At 40.0% G+C, this 19255-nt stretch overlaps 2 protein-coding genes across 7 annotated transcripts in view; both read left to right on the forward strand.

The window, feature by feature from the left end:
- The first annotated feature begins 631 nt into the window (after positions 1–631).
- On the forward strand, positions 632–9656 carry pygo2 (pygopus homolog 2 (Drosophila)). Of its 3 annotated transcripts, XR_008607594.1 has the most exons (5): positions 632–810; positions 2891–2951; positions 3554–3606; positions 5157–8811; positions 8906–9656. XR_008607594.1 is itself a non-coding variant. In XM_055053816.1 (4 exons), exons 2-4 carry the CDS (start codon positions 2903–2905, stop codon positions 6810–6812), a joined length of 1758 nt encoding a protein of 585 aa, XP_054909791.1. In that variant the 5' UTR covers positions 632–810; positions 2891–2902; the 3' UTR covers positions 6813–9656. The 3 variants fall into 3 exon arrangements, 2 of the variants coding, with proteins under 2 accessions (XP_054909791.1, XP_054909792.1); XM_055053816.1 differs by having other exon boundaries at positions 5157–9656; XM_055053817.1 differs by lacking the exon at positions 2891–2951 and having other exon boundaries at positions 5157–9656.
- Positions 9657–10898: 1242 nt separating this feature from the next.
- cgnb (cingulin b) overlaps positions 10899–19255 on the forward strand; it is a 29256-nt gene continuing 20899 nt past the window's right edge. The window contains exons 1-2 of one of the 4 annotated variants that reach the window (XM_055053893.1): positions 10899–11059; positions 17723–18826. In XM_055053893.1, the coding sequence (XP_054909868.1) occupies positions 11009–11059; positions 17723–18826 (1155 nt within the window). In that variant the 5' untranslated portion in view covers positions 10899–11008. Of the gene's footprint in view, positions 11060–17716; positions 18827–19255 lie in introns of all 4 variants that reach the window. The other 3 variants (XM_055053890.1, XM_055053891.1, XM_055053892.1) reach the window with 3 other exon arrangements.

The raw sequence follows: 19255 nt of genomic DNA on the forward strand, positions 1-19255 counted from the left end.
AATCAATGAGAAAATGATTATAAATTCACAAATACAACAGCAAATATCACAAACAATTTCAATAAAAGCAGATGAACTATAATGACTTAATATGATTTTTTGATTCTGTATGGAAACTTTCAGAAAAACAAGATCCTCTCTACAATATAATATAATATAATATAATATAATATAATATAATATAATATAATATAATATAATATAATATAATATAATATAATATAATATTTCAAGGTTTACACTTACAATAATGTTGTTTCACCCCAATTCATGGAGCTATTGTTCAAGACAGAAATAAGTTCATTTACATTAGTTTCAATCCCGTTTTTTACCCAAATTGACTGCTTTTTCTTGAAATGCAGGTTTAGACCAGCTCTGCATATGTTAGACTAGCCAAAAATGTGGGTGGGATTATTTTTAATATAAATTAAAATTAGAACATTTCGCTATTTTTCTGCAAGGCGGTATAAATATATCTTTCTATTTGGACTTGTACTATCCAATTTAAGCCAACAGGGCATTTTATTTACCAAAAGTGGTGGTAAAATAAGTAGTAAATACCTACCAACACCCCTATTTGTGTGGTGAAATGTAACCGTCCGTGCTGCTCGCTCTCCCTGCTTCTCCCTCTTTGTCCGGTAGCGGCAGAAAGGCCGTGGTAATTATGACAGAAATTTGCGTTTTTGAATGAATTACAGTTGAATGGTGGATCAACAAGCACACACCGTATGAGGACTGGTTTGCTGGCAATGACACACCAGCGAGTTTCGTTTTAAAGGACAGCAGAGCAGAGCAAGCATCGGAGAAAGGGTACAGTTTGCTTCCACGATAGTCTGCCAGATGGCTAGCAATCTGCAGCTAGCTCGCTAATGTTAGCATAGCAAACAGCAAGTTCACACAACCTAATCGATTTCTTTGTGCTATACACTATGTGATATGTGTTAAAATGACTGTAAAGACACATATGGTAGAGTTTGGTTTATGATTTTTACGAGTTTTGAGTGAAAATCTCAACGCTGCTGGTTAGCCACATTGGGTAACGTGGCTAACTGGTTAGCAAACGTAGCGTCCTGCAAGTTGCTAACCAAACATCTGCAAGTGATTAGAGGAGGACGGGGAGCTCTGCACTGTATATCTACTGACTAACAGCTGGTAGTACGAAAACCAGCATCAACCAACGGAGGGAAGCTGGGTTGCACCTACTCGAAATTGGTACGGAGCACTGCAAGTGCCAAATGTAGTCATAAAAATAGAAGTTGGGAACATCCGTTTGCTAAGTTTAGGAAACGTGTGCACAGATATGCAAAATGGCATGATCAACATCTAGAATTCAAATTTTCTCATGACACAAGGATGTGGTAGGCATATACTGCATCAATTTGGAAACTTTCAATGGAAAACTCGTTGCTTGTCGACCAGGTTAAGGAATCTTGTGATATACGTTTCATGTTTTTGTCTTATTTTATAAAGCAAATGGTTACCCCAGCGATTGTCAACATAGAAACATTGTATGGTGCGTCTGATTCTTCTTAAAAGGATAGCTTGGATGAGCTGTAAAAGCTTTGTGACCTGTGATAGGCTAAGGGAAAAGAGACTTGACAAATATATAAATCCCCTTGAGAAAGTTTGGACAAATAATCAAATAAAATTCAAAACTACTTTATCTTTTTCACAAGCAGAACAAATCAGAACAGAGCTGCCTCAACATGTTGCACAGTGCAATTTTAGAGATATATTGACAATTATTAATGATGTTGTGGATATGAACATACTCAGTTTGCGTAGTATTAAATTGCTAATGTCAACTACAGCGAGTAATAGCTTTACAGCACCTCAAAATGTTTGAAATGAGATGTCAGAGCTTGGGTCTGGGAATGACATCAGACCCAAATCTGAAAGCTAGGGAAACATAACATTTAAAAAATCCTGCAGTTCTGTTGCTAAATTGTATATTAGTCATCATCGATGGAAGTTTTCCTCGCTCTGATTCTATCTAATCTCTGTGACGTTTTGCATTTAGTAACAATTGAGATTGTGAGATTTCTTAATTGTTGTGATGCTAAATTTGGCTAAAATATTAAGGTTTCATGGTAATAATCCAAATATTTTAACAAAAAAGTAACATGGTTAAAATGACAAAGAAGATTTTTCTTAACCATAAATTAAAAAAAAAATCTGCCAAGTTTTTGAGAATTATTAACAACCTAAATTGGAGTTTATGGTTATCAGAGCAGGACAGAAAATTGTTATCACAGTATATTGTTTCCTTCTGCATTAAAAACAATATGAAATTGTTAAGCCTTTGTTTGAGATCCGGTTTTATGTTGTCACTTTGTTGACAACAACCTCTTCACTGAAAACACAGCTCACTGCAATTCTTGGTGCACATTGGCACAACTATGACAGCAAATCTGTGCATACTGTTGACTAACCCGAATCAGTTAATTTTTCATTTCAACTTGTGGCACTTTATGAGCTCCGTAAATTTCTGCTACATAAATTAGAGTTGTCACTTTTGTCTGACGTTGATTTGGTGACCAAATCCTGGCGTGACAGACACCGTGGCTAAAATATTTGCAGACCTGGGCCGGCGTTATTGTACCAGCTAATCCAGTTCACTTTTAAGTGTTAGCCAATGCTGTAGTTACAGTACTGACAGGGAGGTTGAACCTGAGATCCAAAACACAACAAGACCAGACAAAACTCTTCAATTAAAGGGTATGTTGCACCATTGAAGAAGAAGAAGAAAAAACTATGTATTGTCGTGTTTTGGACCTCTGGGCCTCTGTGGCAGATTCAACCTGTTGGCATGTAGCCTTCAAGACGTCGTCATTTTTGTAACTTTTTTTTTCCCTTGCATATGAACGGTGATTTGCCACTTCACCGACAGTCATATTAGCTAATGGCTTCCGAATCGGGGAGACTACTGGCGGGACAAGGAAAACGAAAAGGTAGGAATTACCTTCACCCATCTCCCGATCAGATCGGAATCATCCATTACTGCGCTGCAATGGGCTGCACTGGTGCTGTTAGCAAATCACTTTTCGCCTCCCCATATGTAAACTTCACGACTGTCTTCGGTGGTGGCTGTTTCTCACAGAGTGAGTCTGTGAACAGGTTATTACGTCTATCTTGCTATAAATGTATCTTCAGTACTGTTTCTTCGTTCTCATGTCTGAAGTCTTTTCCTGTCTCCCTCATTGACCTTACCTCTTCTGCCTCTGTTTGCGGCCTCTCTTCCTCTTGCCTGGGTCATTTGGTCTGCCTGGGTCATTTGCGATTCAAGGCTTCATAACGTTGGTGATGATAACGCCTGGATGTTCAGCATTTTGTCCTCATGCCAGTCTATGTCTCATCATTGAATCCATCTCAACTGTTGGACTTGAAAAAGAGGCCCTAGGTCTAAAGCTGCTCCACTCTGTCACTAAGGGGTATTGGCCAATCCAAATGTGATGCTGCACCTGATTGGTGGTGGATCAATAATGTGAGGCATGAAGAGAATATTTTTTTTAGTTACTCAAGTTTCTTCTCCTCCTGTTTTTTACTACTTCAGCTTCACAAATGAAGAGCCCGGAGAAGAAGAAGGCCAGGAAATCTTCCACTCAGGTGAGGAGGGTCCATCGAGGTTTTCCTTGACAATGTACGGTATCTCTTAGAAAGTGTCCTCCACTGTGCATCAAGTCAACCAGGGTGCACAAAATTGGCTTTTTTAATTTAAAAGAAAATACAAAAAACTTGTACAAATATGTCCATAGCTGTTGCACATATTTTTGAGTCGGTGTTTAATAGATGCGTCTTTGCCTGCAAACGCAAATCTGATGCCAGACACAGGTGCCTTTAAACAGTCACTTGAGATTAGTCCGGGCAATAATCGGTTTTATTGGTTAATCAAATTTTTTGAAGGTTTAATTTTTGGAAAATCTGATTTTTTTTTTCTCTCCATTGCACTCATCGTTCAGAATGATGTCATCATGGCCTGAGGCCGGCCATCTTGTTTGACAAGCGTGTTTTGCAGGTTCTGTTTATTTGGACTTTGAATTCAGGTTAACTCTATGAAGCAATGTAAGACTTTTTTTCTTTTTCAATTACGAGAACAGAGTAAGAATATTGGGAGAACAAAGTAGTACATTTATGAAAACTCCAACCCAGAAAATTATGTAATAATTTCATTTATTATTATATTACTATATTTTATTTTTTAACTAAACAAAAGTACTAAAACATTTTCTAATACTGTCGTACAACTCACAGAAGGGATAATTGAGATATAACCCACCTTTTGAAAATGTTTTTTGTTAATTTATTTTTTTTAGAAAAGAAGGCAAGAAAAACATTCAAATTCAAATACATTTTTTCATATGCAGTTTGAAAAGCCCACCCTGGTGAGTCGTTTTGAGAATATTAGCACAAATTGGCTGGACCTCTGTTGAATTAGGTCAGTTATTTTAAAGTGGGGTGAAACTTTATTAATCCCATAGGGAAATTGAGGTTGTCTGTTGCTCACACATTATTTCACATCCACACAGAATTAAGATCATACAACTGGAGACATCCTTACGTTACATATTTTCGTTTGTTATTATTCTGTGGAAATCAGTTTATCCACTTTTTAGTCAATTCTATTGTCTGAAAAAATTGTCTAAAGTGAATTGAATAAGAGATTGTGGCTGTGTGTTTCTCAAGAAGTTATTTTGCACACATTTGTTTTGCCTCCCTTATAAACAAGGTGTTTTCCTATCCGTAAAAACTAGCAAAAAGCCTTAAATTCATTTTTCAGAAGTAAGTTGGCCTTTTGTTCTTAATAATTTTCTTGACAGGACTCTTTAATCTTGTATATTCTGTTTTTTGGGGGATTTGTGGGACTTCATGTCAGGCAAAAGTTTGCGTCAGACATCGTCATTGCGTTCTGTGACTCGAGACGGTTGAGGCTACCGCTAACTCACTGCTAACATACCCTTGCTAGCTAGCTAGCTTTTTTTGCATTCATCTTGGGTAAGTGAAAGTTTATGACCAGTTTGCTGGAAAAAGTTTATGCATTCCTGTGGATATATAGTTCTTAAATTCCATTCATAATGGTTTCAAAATGTCTTAAATTTGCGTGTTGAAATTATAATATTTTCATCCAAATTTTAAAAGGTGAACTTCTTCTGTTTCAGGCGGCGGGTTTCTCCCACCTCACTGAGTTTGCGCCGCCTCCTACGCCCATGGTGGACCATCTGGTCGCCTCCAATCCATTTGACGATGACTTTGGACCTCCGTCCAGACCTAGTGGGGCAGGCGGACCAGGTGGGGCTCCGTTTCTCCCCAGTCCAGGTGCCGGTGGAGGAGGAGGGTATGGAGGTGGAGGCAGAATGGGTCCAGGCATGAACTTCATGGGAGGCCCGAGCGGACCGGCAAGTGGTCAGCCTGGACGCAGACCGCCCTTCGGCCCTCCGAGCAACGCTGGACCGCACCACCAGTTAGGCTTTGGAGGAATGCCTGGGTTCGGAGGCGGAGGAGGTGGAGGTGGCGGTGGTGGAGGAGGCGGGGGAGGTGGATTTCCTCCTGGTGGCCCCTCTCAGTTCAATATGCAGCCAAACTTCAGTCCCCCCATGCATCCTGGGCCAGGATTTAACTCCATGTTGTCTCCAGGAGGAATGGGAGGTCCTGGAGGCGGTGGGCCGCCCCATCCTCGTTTCAGCATGCCTCCCCAGCAGCAGCATGGACAGGGCGGACACCCGTTCAACAGCCCACCGTTACCTGGAGGTGGAGGTCCACGAGGGCCCTTGCCTCCCATGGGAGGAGGCATGGGTCCTGGGATGAACATGATGGGTGGAATGGGTGGTGGCCCTGGCGGCAACATGGTAGGGGGAGGGTTGCCAGGTATGCCCCCTCAAGGACAGTTTCCTCCCTCACAGGAAGGCCCCTACCCCGGCCCCAGTCCACCAGGGCCTGGCAGCGAGGATGGGAAGAACTTTGGTGGAGGAGGGGGTCCGCCTGGTCCTCCGCCGCAACAGCAGCAGCAGCAGCTTAACATGAATCCCAACGGCCCCCCAAATAACAACACTACACCTGGCCCTCCTTCTAACTCTGGGCCTTCACAACCAGGTGGAGGCTTTCCCGGCCACCCCGATGTCCCACCACAAAGTACAAACACACCTGGCCAACCTCCGTCAGCTCCACCGCAACCCAACCCCAACTCTTCTCCTACCGGTCCGCTGAACGGATCAGGTCAACCCCAGCACCCGCAGTCCGGTCAGCTGCAGCCCTCCAACAACACCAACACCCCAAACTCCAACAACTCCAATCAGCAGCAGCAACAATCAACTCCGCCAAACTCTGCAGGGTCTTCTTCTTACAACCAGCAGAACAACACTCCCGGCTCCGGTGGGCCGCTGTCCAACGCTGCCCCCAACTCAAATCAGAACAACATAGCTAACAACAATGGAGGCAACACTCCTGGCAGCAACCCCAATCCCCCCTCAAACTCCACCTCGACCCCTAACACCCAGTCTCCCCTGCCTCCTGGACCCACAGCCCCGACAACTGGGCCCAGTTCAGGTCCTGGAAAACTCGGCGGACCCGGTATGGTCTTCCCTTGTGGCATGTGTTTGGCGGAAGTACACGACGACCAGGACGCCATCCTTTGTGAGGCTACGTGCCAGCGCTGGTTCCACCGTGACTGTACGGGCCTTACAGAACCGGCGTACGGGCTGCTGACCACGGAAAGCGCCGCCGTTTGGGCTTGTGACTTCTGCATCAAGACCAAGGACATACAGGCCGTGTACGTTCGCCAGGGTTTAGGCCAGCTGGTGGCGGCCAATGAGAGCTGAGCAGCATCCATTGGACAAACGGACTCTGATCTAACTGAATGACCCGTGTGCCATGTCAGCTGCGGCTTGGCCAGCCCTTTACTCGTTCACTTCACAAAAGCGACACACTCATCGACTCTGATGCTTAAACGTAGCACTTTGAGTGACTCCAGGCAAATACATTTTCCTTCCCCTCCCCGGCAATTAGAGTTTGAAATCATGATGAATGTCACCCACGTTGAGAAATCCGCCTGCCAATCCAGAAAAGTACTGACACCAACACACTACCTCAAACCGCTCGCGACCGACTGGCACAGAAACTCCCGCACTGACTGACTGACTGAACCATGTGTATGCGTGGCGATATTTCCAGCTCACGCGCTCAGAAAGTTAAATCAGGCGATGGGACATGATGTTTAAATACTCGCTTTGTACTGGTATGAGTTCAGCAGATTACTGATTTTAATTAGAAGGAGCCTCCAGTCTGGAAAAGTCTGGAATGCGGTTCAACTGTTTGGTTAAGTGTGGAAAAAAGAAAATGAGTTGGTAAAAAAATTTAGATTTTTCCTTTTATCATTTTTTCCTTCCAATACTTCCTTGTTTCTACCTTGTCCTATCTTCCATCTGTCCGTCCTTTTTCTTTCTCTTCTTGCTTTTCCTACTTTATTCTTCTTTGTCTTTTCTTTCCACTCTTTTCAGTGTCCTTCCTTTATTCCCTTTCTTCTTCCTATCATTAAGTCCTTTTCTGTGTAACTTGACTCCGACACACTTTTTTTTCCACTAATCTGTGCTTCTTTTTGCTTTTCTCAAAGGACTGGGTGATAAATCAGATTTATTGATTAATCAAATTTTTATTTTTGATTATTACATTTTCAGAAAATTATGATTCAGCGTGATGTCAGGAAACCTAAAGTTGCTTCTTTGTTTGAAAGATTCAAACAAAATTTTAATTTAAATTTATTTTAAAATTTGAATTTTAAACATAATTATTCTTTAAAAAATTCATTCAGAAAGTATTGCAACAAAATATTAGGGCAAGGCTAAGATTATTTAAAAGAAATTTAAAAAATCAAAATTATTATTTTGATTATTTTTAAAGATTTTTTAATTTTTATTGTAAAAATAAATACATTTACAAAAATAAAGCTGTAATATTAGGAGATTAAAGTTATTTCTTGAGAATTCCAACACAAAGTTGAATTAAAATGAGGAATGTTGAGCATCTTGTAAAGTTATACTTTGGTTTAAGTTTTAGAGATAATATTTAATTGAAAAACGTCAAATTTTAACATCAGCATCAATAGCTGGACTTTGAAACCGGGTGTATATTTAAAGAAGGAAGCACATGAACTTGCATCAGATCCTGATAACTAAACTGTTTTCTCATTAAAACAACTTTTTCTTGTAATATTAGGATGTTTTTCTGGTAGAATTGAGTATTTTTCTCTTAATATTATGACTATATTCTCATAATTAATCAAAAATTCTCGTAGCCTGGCCCTAATCCTCTGTTTACAGTAGCGATGAACTAAAAACCACTTTTTGAAAATATTTCTTTTGCCTTTCCTTTTATAAAACAAAACTTGGGCAGGGGGGCTCATTAAAATAAAAAAATTGAGTCTGGCATGATAAAAACGTGAGATTTTATTCTTAAAATCTAAGATCACCCAGCTCTATTTTTCTTTCATTCTTTCTTCCTTGTGTCTTTAGTTCCATCTTTACTTTCATTCTTCCTTCCTGTTGGTGTGTGGTTTTTGAAACTTCCTTATTTGATACCTGGAAAAAAAAAATCTGCCATAAATTAAGTGATTTTTTGTGTGTGTGTGTTTATATCTGAAAATGAACTTAAAGGACTGAGAACTTTGGAAACTTTTTACCAGACAAACATGGAGGAACCCTGTAAAAAGGTCCCAGGAATTCGCAGCTTAGTTTTCTACTGAAACGCTTCAGTTCAGCACTGCCCTTTCACATTGTTGGCCTTTTACTGCAAGCAAGGGGAAAAACTGAAAACAATACATCGGTGAGTGGCAGTATAAACATGTCAGTATTAAGTGTATTGTGGAAGCTAAATCTTACACGCTTTAACCCTACTTACTGCATCTTTCTGTACCCAGTGCTGGTTAACTCAAAGGAGTACGAGGTCGGCATCTCATCCACGTTTCACCGCCAAAAAGTAAACAAAAAACAAACACAACAAAAAATACAAACTTGTAAATATACTGACAGAAATATTTGTCTAGAGTTTCCATCACTTGTGAACAAGTCGCAGAGTCAAACCAGTGAACAAAGAAAAAAAAAAAAAGATGAGTTTTTGTGTCTTGGTTGTATACATGGTGTTTTGGTTTTTATACAGCCGTTTTTTTTTTCTGTTTTGTTTTTTCTTTATTCTATCTGCAGTACTCATGACATTGTGAATCCAGTGCTTTTGGATGGTGTTGGCATAGCAAGTAGTGGCATCATGTCTCATATCACGATGTGCATAGTCCTTAACAGACACTATTGGAGGGAGATGCATGCGATCCAATGCAGTAACTTCTCGTTTATTTTCAGGATTCTTCACTGCGGGAAACCTTGAAGTAGACCAAATAACTAAAGAGAAGAAAAAAAAAAGGAAAGAGAAATACCCATTTTTACATTTTTCTTGCGGTATAAGGTGTTTATCTATAATTCTTTCTTGTCATTTTTCTTTATTACATGTCCAAGTTGCCTTTATTTTCATGCTCTCAGTCGTTCCCTATTTGTTTTGTACTATTTGTGCTGTGCTCTTGCTCTGCTCTGGTGCCTCCTGGTGGAACCTGCGAGTACTACAGGCGGTGGGGAAAGGAGAGGTACTAAACTCTGAAGTAAAGACAGTTTTTTTTTTTTGTTATGTTGTCGAGTCTGGTTTATCACATATACACAATCACATAAAATATAGTTTTATCCTAGACATTGGTGTTGAAGGTTATGCAGAAGATTGAACTTTATAGCACATTTGTTCTTTTGTAAGCTTTTGATTAGTCACAAACATTAAACTTGAAAGCAGAAATAAATCTGCTGTATTTTTGTGGAAAAAGGCAGAAAATAAAGAAATTACAAGATTACTCTCCTTTAAGAAACAAACCATTTAACAAAGTGGAAAATCCGTAATTGCAATTCATATCTCAATTACGACAAGTCAAAATTACATTTTCAGATATATGGGTTTCCTGTGTAATGTCAGAAAATTCTCAGTAGCGTTGAACATGCGCACAACGCAAACTTCATCAAATTGAAGACTCCAGAAGTCGCCAAATAATTTCTAATTTATTCTCTGCCAGCACACAAAGTGCCCTTAAAAACTGCTTTGAAAAGCTAAAAGTGTCAACCCAAGCTGAAAATGTTATATTTTCAACAAAAAAAGTTACATTTTTTCATTGAAATGTTAGTTTAAAATATCTGAAACACAATATCCAAATCGATTAAATAACGTTCAAAATATCACTCATTCATTTGGAGATATGCTAGAAATGTTGGAATCATCTTGGAATGTCGTTTCATAGCTTCCACCTAACTTCAGTTTCTCCACAACTTTCTTACAGACTTGTCTTCTGTTTTCCTTGGTTTTATGATCATGTTTGTTCACTAACATTATCATAATGTTAGGTGACTTCTCGCAGTCTGTTGGATTTTATTAAGGAGTCCAGAGCAAAAAGCACACCACACTCTTCAGAAAATTTTGAACATCATGTATGAATTCCACTTTTAAACTTATTCACTGCCATGTTTTAGTTTATTTGATAAAATCCTAATGAAATGTCTTGAGGTTTGTGTTTGTGGTCTGATTAAACATGAAACAGCTCCCGGGGGAGTGAATACTTTCCTTAATCACTAAAGTTAGAGTCCAGTGTAATCTTAAGTAGCAGCAAATTACGGTTCTTTTCCGCATTGGTTCTGCTGCTATAGATAATACCGCCATGCAAAGCGTTTCTCATTGATTACACAGCTGAAGTGGGTCACACAGTGGCTGCATTGTGTTTTAAAGTGCAGCAGCAGAGATGAAAGTCAGTGCGCGGCGAAGCCCCGCCCCCTTCAGCCGCTTCCCACCAATCAAATCGCCGCAGAGGCGGGAGGACGGTCCGTCGGACGTGCTGGCAACAGGTTCCACTGGTAGTGGGGGTAATTTTCCCCAATGTCCTCGGCCCGTGGAGTAACGTCTCCCCGTCTCAGCGCTGCGTGGACTTGCTGTTGATTTATACATGCCGAGGAATTGGCAGAGGAAGAGCTCAGACACTGGACCATCACTGCAGGTGCAGTAACACTTACTCAGCAGCTTCTTATTTACTTTGAGTTGGAAATAAAGTATGAGTAATGCGGTCTGCTGAGCAGAGCGGGCATTTCCCCAGCATTTGGATCAAAACGGGTCCACCTGTGGCTTTTCCTCTCATGGAAATTATCGCAAGAAGGAGGGCGAGAAGGGGAGGGGGGTCATCTTTTGTCGTCCGCCTTCGTGGTGCTTTGTTGGTTTGTTGCGCTCTCTCTGTCCACTCTTGTTTTAATCGGATCTGTCTGCGCCGCGTAAAGAGGATATGCGGGGCTGTTACAGCAGGTGAACGCCTCAAGCGGGATGCGGCGGCGTCTCATTGGTGAGGCTGCTGTTGATTTCGCCTGTTTGTTTTTGTTTTTTTCTTTTTTCTTTTTTACGCGTTCCTGTTGTTGCTGCTGCTCAGGTGTAAACAGCCGGGAGGTTTCGACGCGCACCGATACTGACTGACCGGATGGGCGGGTGTGACGCAATTAACGCAGAAGCAACACAGGTGCTGTTACAGTCTGCAGCATCCGTGTTTAAATTATAATATTTTGTAATATTTGATACGTAAATCCGTTTTGTTTTGCAGTAAGTAATGTTTTTTTGTTTTGTTTGTTTGTTTGTTTGTCAGAGTTGGCTCCAGAAATAGCTGTAAGTGTGACTAGACGTTACTACATGTCTAGTCACATGTAGTAACTGTAATGAAAGAGCTTAAAGCTGCACTCAAAGCCCCTTCATTTGGTAAACACATGCAGGACGGAAGCACAAGCGAAACAAGCGGCTGCACAGACCCAACAGGGGTTCTCACCAGTCAGATTTATTACTTTATTACTTTTTTATGAGCGATACGTCAAACTTAATTGTACAAAAACGGAGGTACTTTTTAGTATTATGTGAAAGTTATTTACTGAAGTTTAAACGCCAATGATCAGGACAGCAACAGGGCTAATTAGTACATTTTTCAAAACTAAAATGTATAAATCAATGTAATGTTCTAATTAAATTACCTTTTTCTTGCTTTTGTTAATGTTTTACACTTACAATAAATAAGAACATAAGTTTCTGTAATTCATTTTTATAAATTAAACTCACATTTTATAGACATTAATTACATACAAAAGGACATATTTCAAATATTATATTTCTTGTAATTTATCGATAATGAAGCTCTGAAATTCAGTTTCTCTGTTTAATTAATACAGAAATGTTGTGAGTTTGTTATGGACTGCACAACAAACAACAAAGGCTTCCTATTTCACAGTCGAGTCGATAGTTACCGTCACCGAAGTCCCACAAGGAAGTTACAGCTAACGAAGCTTTCTGTTAAGAGTAACGTATCTCAGCGTAATACAGGAATGTTGAGTGGAAGGAAAAAATCACCAGGGATTTTTAAGAACAGTAGCATACAGTTTGTACACTCGATACTCGGGCCTGGATCCATGCAGCGTAGCATGGAGGTGATTAGCAGCCAGTGGCATTGATGGTGGCCTTGAGCTGCATTACTGAGTCTCGTGTCTCATCTTCGTCTCGGCAATACTCATAAATTGGTTAACAGGTGAGTTTATTACCTTTGGCATCGCGAGCAGATGTCATTTCCTGCTGGAATAGGAAGTTGGCATCTTCAGAAAGACGGTCAATGGAAGGAAGCATGAAATTCACTAAATTATCATTGTAGATGTTTTTGCTGAATTTGTACATTACAGAACAAGTTGATGCCAAGATTCCTCAAATAGAACTGATTTTGAAACCTCAAGCATGACAGAAGGAGTTCATGTTTTCACATGAGCATTATTAGCACCAGATGAGCTAAACCTGTCATACACAGAGTTGAGTTTTCATCGATTTAAGAAAAACTTACACGATTTTACCACAATGAAGATTTGAGAAAAGTGCTTATTATTCTAATGTTTTTCAAAAATCAATGCAAAATAGTTTGTTCTCCAACCATTTTTTTATTTTAAAGTATTGATCGTCTGAAGACTTCAGATTTCCACTGGCCAGTATGAGGATTGAACCCATGCGACTGACTTTAGCTGAATTTCAATTTAGTGAATAAAAGCTATGAGCTGAACTATACATTAGTCATTTATCTATATAAACAAACCTATATTTTAATTACAAGCTATTCATAAATTGTCAAAGAAATAACCAATAAAACTGATGTTTTTTATGTAAGCTGAAAATGTTTGCATTTCTTCTCCTTTGTTAAAATATTATTTTCTTCACATATGATGTCACTAACATATAAAGTCATATAGGACAAGAATTTTGTTCTAAATATTCACAGTCATATGAAATTTGAGGCACTCTTGTTCATATAAAGCAACGCAAAAATGAAACACAACGTCACAAAAATGTAAATAAATAAATAAACTGCACATCCAAGCTAAAGGTTGGTAGTGAAAGTGTATAAACTAACGAGGAGCGAGCAGTAAAACGAGACGATTCGGTTGGATGGTGAGGACGAGTGACGGCTGATTGGCCAGTTTGGCGACATTCCTGTCTCTGTTGACTCGGCTCGTCCTTGTGACGAGTCGGAGAAACGCCGTGAAAGGCAACGGCGTTGTCACCCAGAGGTGCACAGCTCAGCTACCGGTGGCTGAATAACAGCCGAGCCTTTGTTGAAATGTGTATTTACTTAAGGAACATATTAACCTCTCTGGGGTTTCTCTGAGATCAGCCGCTGAATCTGTCACAGACATTTAAATGATTTCCCTTTTGTTTGTTTGTGGTTTTCTCTCTTGGCGTTCACAGTTCTCCTCATGCCTGGACCTTACAGTTGCTGCTTCTGGCCCACTTTTTCAGTTCCACTCTTAATCTGTCCCTATTGTACAAATGCAAACCACACGCAGTGCTGAAGGGGAGAACGTCTGGAATCCTAAGAATGTTTTTGGTAAAGACAAAGTCTGACTTTGATCAGCTGGACCTACCCTGATTGCCAATGGGAGGTTCTGTGTGTTATTCTTTAACCAGCGTTACAGTTTAATTCCTGAAAGAGTTTGCAGAAAATGAAGGACACTAAGAGAACAGTGTTCAAGATCTATGCATGCCAGAGAAATGTGCTCTTTTATGAGGACATATGGCTTCACTAATAGTAATTTGATCATAGAGGGTCTCGTTAAAGAAGTTTTATATTTTGCATGTGTTTATACTTCCATTTTCATCTCTACTGTTTCTAAAAACAGTCCAAGCAGTTAGAAAAAACACGCAGTCGTCTTTTGGCAGTAAGTTAATGTTTTTGGTATCTGGAAAATGACCCGTTTCCTCCAGATTGTCGAGTCACACCGAACCGTTACCTGGCAACCCCAGTGAAACCTAGCAACACAAGCTTAATTGATTTTACCGCTGTGTGCGCTATGCAATGGCTGCTGGAAAAGACGAATATTTTGTTGTTAACTTGTCATTCAGAAATCACTTGAAGCTTTCTGGTTGGTTGTGCTGGAGGCACCACTTCTGCTTCTCAAGCCATTTTCACCAGTGTGTGTAAAACGTCGAGGTTTACATCCCCAAAGTGACCTACATGCTCAGAAGAATAATGTTGATGCCACTTTACTGACTTACTAATGGATGGAGCTGTTTATGGATTTATTTTAAAGTTCATGTAGCCATTAGAGCTGACCGTATTGTCACAAAATCAAAACAACAAGGAGAAAATTATTAGCAATGGCCTTTTGTGGAGCATTGATCTGCAGCTTCTGTTTGGAGAACTCTGTTTCGATGTGCAGTCAGAGCCAGAAGTGGTGGGATTGAGATGTGATGCGTTTCAGTGACACAGACCTCTTTGATAATTACAATTTTAAAGTCTTTGTTTACGTCCAGATTTACCGTGTATGGCTTCTCCGGATGCAGAACTGTGACCCGTGTCTCACATCAGTGATATAAAAGCTGGATGAGAGGCGACATGAGTATTCAGACTGCAGACACTTTGAAAACAATCCGATATGTTTCCGATTTAGTTCCACATACGGAAGAAGCGCAGGCCAGAACTTTTAGGGTGTGTGTGTGTTTAATATATATGTTTATTTAATTTTAATGCTCTGGACGGCCGTGCCTTTGTAGGTTTTGCAGTTTGAATTTCAGCAAAAAATGTTGAAGAGGTGTGAATACCTTTCCAAGCTTTAACTATATTAATAAAAACATCTTGTATGTCTATGTGCACAGCCATGCAGCGTGAGTCAATGAGAGTCCGGCTCAGAGTAAACAGTCTACGGCTGATTGGCTCCTCTCTGAAGTTTGGGAAGGGGAGGCCCATTCCTGACATAACCCCGTAGCGTTTAATGCTCCACGGAGCCAGAACAATCACAGGAGGACTAGTCGATTCGTTTTCATCTCTCAAAATATTAGGTGGACATGTGCAGAGTATACTACGAATATAACCGCTGACAGGGCTGGTTAAGGGTTTACCTGAAAACAGAGGACGAATAATGAGAAGTTGCTTGTTAGAGATACGTTTTTGGGTCATTTCAGATGCTTGGCTGGGAGTCGTTTGATCAGGATTGGTGCACAAAAAGAAAAAACGGATGAATCTGTTTTATAACCTGATGCAAGTTTGATGCAAAACAGAAATGTTTTGAGTTGCTCACAAACAGCAGCAAGATGCTGGAGTTTGGGGCGTCCAGTTTCTTCCTGCTGTCTCGAAACGTACTTAACATTTAAGCAATAATAAAACCATAGCTGTAATATTTCAGCTATGTAATTGGTATTACCTTTCACAGAAAATGGTTTTATGAAATTTTAAAAAAATCCAACGCATCCAACGCCTTTCTTCCTTTTTCTGTGAAATTATGAGTGGAAAAATATCAAGTTCCCTAGAAAATAGAGATGGTAGGTATATTTGTCTCTATCTCTGATGTACAAAACATTGAAAAATTGGTTACCTAACAGAAACTCCTCATGAATTCCTAGTTTTTCGGCTTTTAATTGCCATTTAATCATCCATAAAGCAAGTCACATAAAGCAAAAATAATTTTTTTCTGCCTTTGAAACCACATGTCCCCATTTTGTAATCCAGAGTGCGTTCTATAAATTTTTAATATTCAATCCCAAACTGATTTAACACGAGACGGTTTTATTTTTTTCTCTCAGATTTCATAAAAGCCTCTCCTGAGACGTCACACATTTCCTCTCTCAAGCTAAAAGCACTTTTCACGACCTCATAAACTGACTGGGAGCATATTCCTTCCTCGCTGTATTAGAAGTGGATAAATTACGTGGAAAACACCCGACGTTAAGAGCTGAGGCTTTATTTGCTGATGTGACTCGCTGTTATGTTTCTTAGAGGTCAATAAAACAACAAAAACACTGTTAGCTGCTTAATTTTCTGTTGTTGGAATTCAAAAAAGTTCCCTATTGTGACCTGAAATAAAACGCGCCATGTTTTAGTTTTCATTTTAGTTTTCATTTAGTCCCATCTTGGCTTTCCGTATGTCCATCCACACCCCTCAGGTAAAGTCATCCTGCACAAAGAGCTTCTCAGTGGCATATTTGGCATGTTATGAATAGAAAACATTCTAGTTGAGAAGGAATTTAACCTGAGGAGCAGCGAGACAAGACGGCGAGTTCATCAGGATATTTTAGCCGAGTCAAAATGACGAGAGGAACGAGAAACAGGAGGCTGAAAATATGAGGAAAAGGCTGCACATTCTCCTAAAGGGTGGAAAAATCTTTGTCTTACTACTCATTTATTGTTCATCTTCCAGAAATATAGGCTTTGATATTATAAAAATAAAACATATTTATGGAACAGTTGTTCAAATTTAAAATTTTCACTTTCATTCAATGTCAAAATTGAGCTGTTTTTGTTTAAAGACAATATTTTAAATATCAAATCTTATTTTCACCAATACTTAAAATGTTACAGTTAAACTGTGACAAAAGCAAAGCTTTTTATGAAAAATGTTTTTTGAAACAGTCATTTTTCTTCAACAAAACAGTTTTTAAAAGGTTTTTAAGTCAGTGGTAATATAGTTATAGTAGTTGTAAACTTTTAGCATAAAATAATAAATTAATAAAGTGTTGTTTTTAATTAGGTACCTTTCCATTTTTTTATGTTACTATCTATTTAGGGTTTTTTTTAGTTTCTTTAAAGAATGTGAATATATATACAATATATCTTTTGAATTATTTTATCTACATTGTATATAGGAAAGCTATGTTCAATATGTTGTTTTTATTTACTTTTTTAAAAGGAATAAGTATTTTCTGCAGTTAGATTAAGTGTATTTAATCAATTCAAGTAACATAATATTTTTGTTCAACTGAGGAATAAAACATGTTATTGTTTCCATGATGGATAACATTAAACACCAATAAATAGATCATTTAATTCTTATTAAAGTGGCATGCATAGATTAAACTGAATTCATGATCAGTCACTAAATACATTTTACCAATTTTTATTTATTTTTTGTTACATTTACTTGAGTAAAAATAAGTTGAATTAACTAGTTCTAATTTTACTTTAGTTCATACTTTGGTTGCTCTACCTGCCTGTTTCCCTGCCTCAGGTATCAAAGTTGTTATGTTGGAAGATTTGATCACTTCCTGTGAAATGAGTCTGATGTAACAGTTGCATGGCAGCTTCTGTGTTTTTCCTATTGGCTCACCTAATTTGCATTTTGTTTGTTTGTTTGTTTGCCTTCCTCCATGTGTTGCTCAGAAATAGGAAGCGCCAATGGGAACTCCTTCCACTGACCGGAAGGCGCAGTTGGATTACGGCGTTCAGATCCGCTTCATCAAAGACCTCCATGACACCGGCGGGGTCCCGCCCGAAAAATCCAGAGCCAGCAGCAACGCCACGCCTCCTTCCAGCAAATACGGAGTGGCTGTGAGGGTCCAGGGGATCTCTGGGCAGCCGTATGTCGTTCTGAAAGATGGGGAAAAAGGTGACTCTTATGGAGTCCAGCTGTCTAATCCCAATCCCACTTCCGGGCCAACATCTCCGTACAACAGCATCCCAAAACGTAGCGAAGAACCGGCAGATTTTCCCAACTCTTTTAGCCCTGTTGTGAACCCTCCCCGCTCCCCGGTGTCTCCGGCAGAGGATGAGGATGGGGAGATATTTGGGAGTCCCCTGAGAAGACCTCCAGGGGACGGCCAGGCTGGGACTCAGGGGGACGAGGAGGGAAGAGCCGGCAGGGAGCGTCGGATGGAGAGGCCAAAACCTGAACCACAACTCAAAGCTACACCCAGCAAAACAGAGAAGAAAATTAACGGGACTGATAACGAGGAGTATAACGAAGCAGGACTGAAGCCTGTTAAGCTAAAATCTGCGGGACCCAAAGGGTTCAACAGAACCGCTGCTGGATTTACCGGTTCTGTGGGGAGAAAACCCGCCTCAGATTCACCCCCAAAGTCAATCCCAGAGCCTCCGCCGCCGACTGAGAACGAGCCCGCCGCAGCCATCGACACCAACTCCCTGGCGCCCATCAACAAACTCATCAACAAGTTCAACAGCAGCACGCCGGGCGGCACCCTGCAGGCGAGGGGCCGGACCGGAGCCAGGCAGCGGCTCCAGTTCGACGAGCGCAAGAGGTCCAGAAGTTTCGACGCTTGGAAAGATTCGCGGCCGCAGGCCGTCCCCGCCTCCCCTTCATCTCCCGCTCTGAACCCTCATGCTGAGCCCATGTCTGCCGCTTCCAGTCCAGTGATGTCATCCGCTCCAGCAACCACTGTCAAGGCGACGGCGCCCAACGCCCCCAAGGCGAGCTTCAAGCCACCAGAGAAGTTTGCTGCTAAAGATAGTCCTCCAACTATTGCAAAAAAACCTGTGAGTACCAGCAGGAGGAAACTGCGGGAGAGGACCCAGGCCACTAAAAATGGAAAATAAAAAGGGATTTATGACTTTAATCTCAAAATTATAACTTTAATCTCAAAATTATAACTTTAATCTCAAAATTGGGGTGTGTCTCCTGAGATCAAAATTAATAATTCTGCAGGAAAAAAAGTCATAATCCTGAGATTACAGTCATAATTCAAATGGAGAAAAGTAACTATTTTCAGATTGAAGTAAAAATCATGAGATTAAAGTCATAATTCTGAGTTTAAATGAATATTTCTGAGGGGGGAAAGCCATAATTTTGATATTAAAGTCATAATTATAAGGTTTAAGTCAAAATTCTCAAATTAAAGTCATAATCCTGAGGGGAGAAAGTTATAATTCTGAGATTAAAGTGATAATTCCAAGAAAAACTATTCC

This window comes from Poeciliopsis prolifica, unplaced genomic scaffold (genome assembly GCF_027474105.1).
Source record: "Poeciliopsis prolifica strain line A6 unplaced genomic scaffold, Auburn_PproV2 SCAFFOLD038, whole genome shotgun sequence".
NCBI lineage: Eukaryota > Metazoa > Chordata > Actinopteri > Cyprinodontiformes > Poeciliidae > Poeciliopsis > Poeciliopsis prolifica.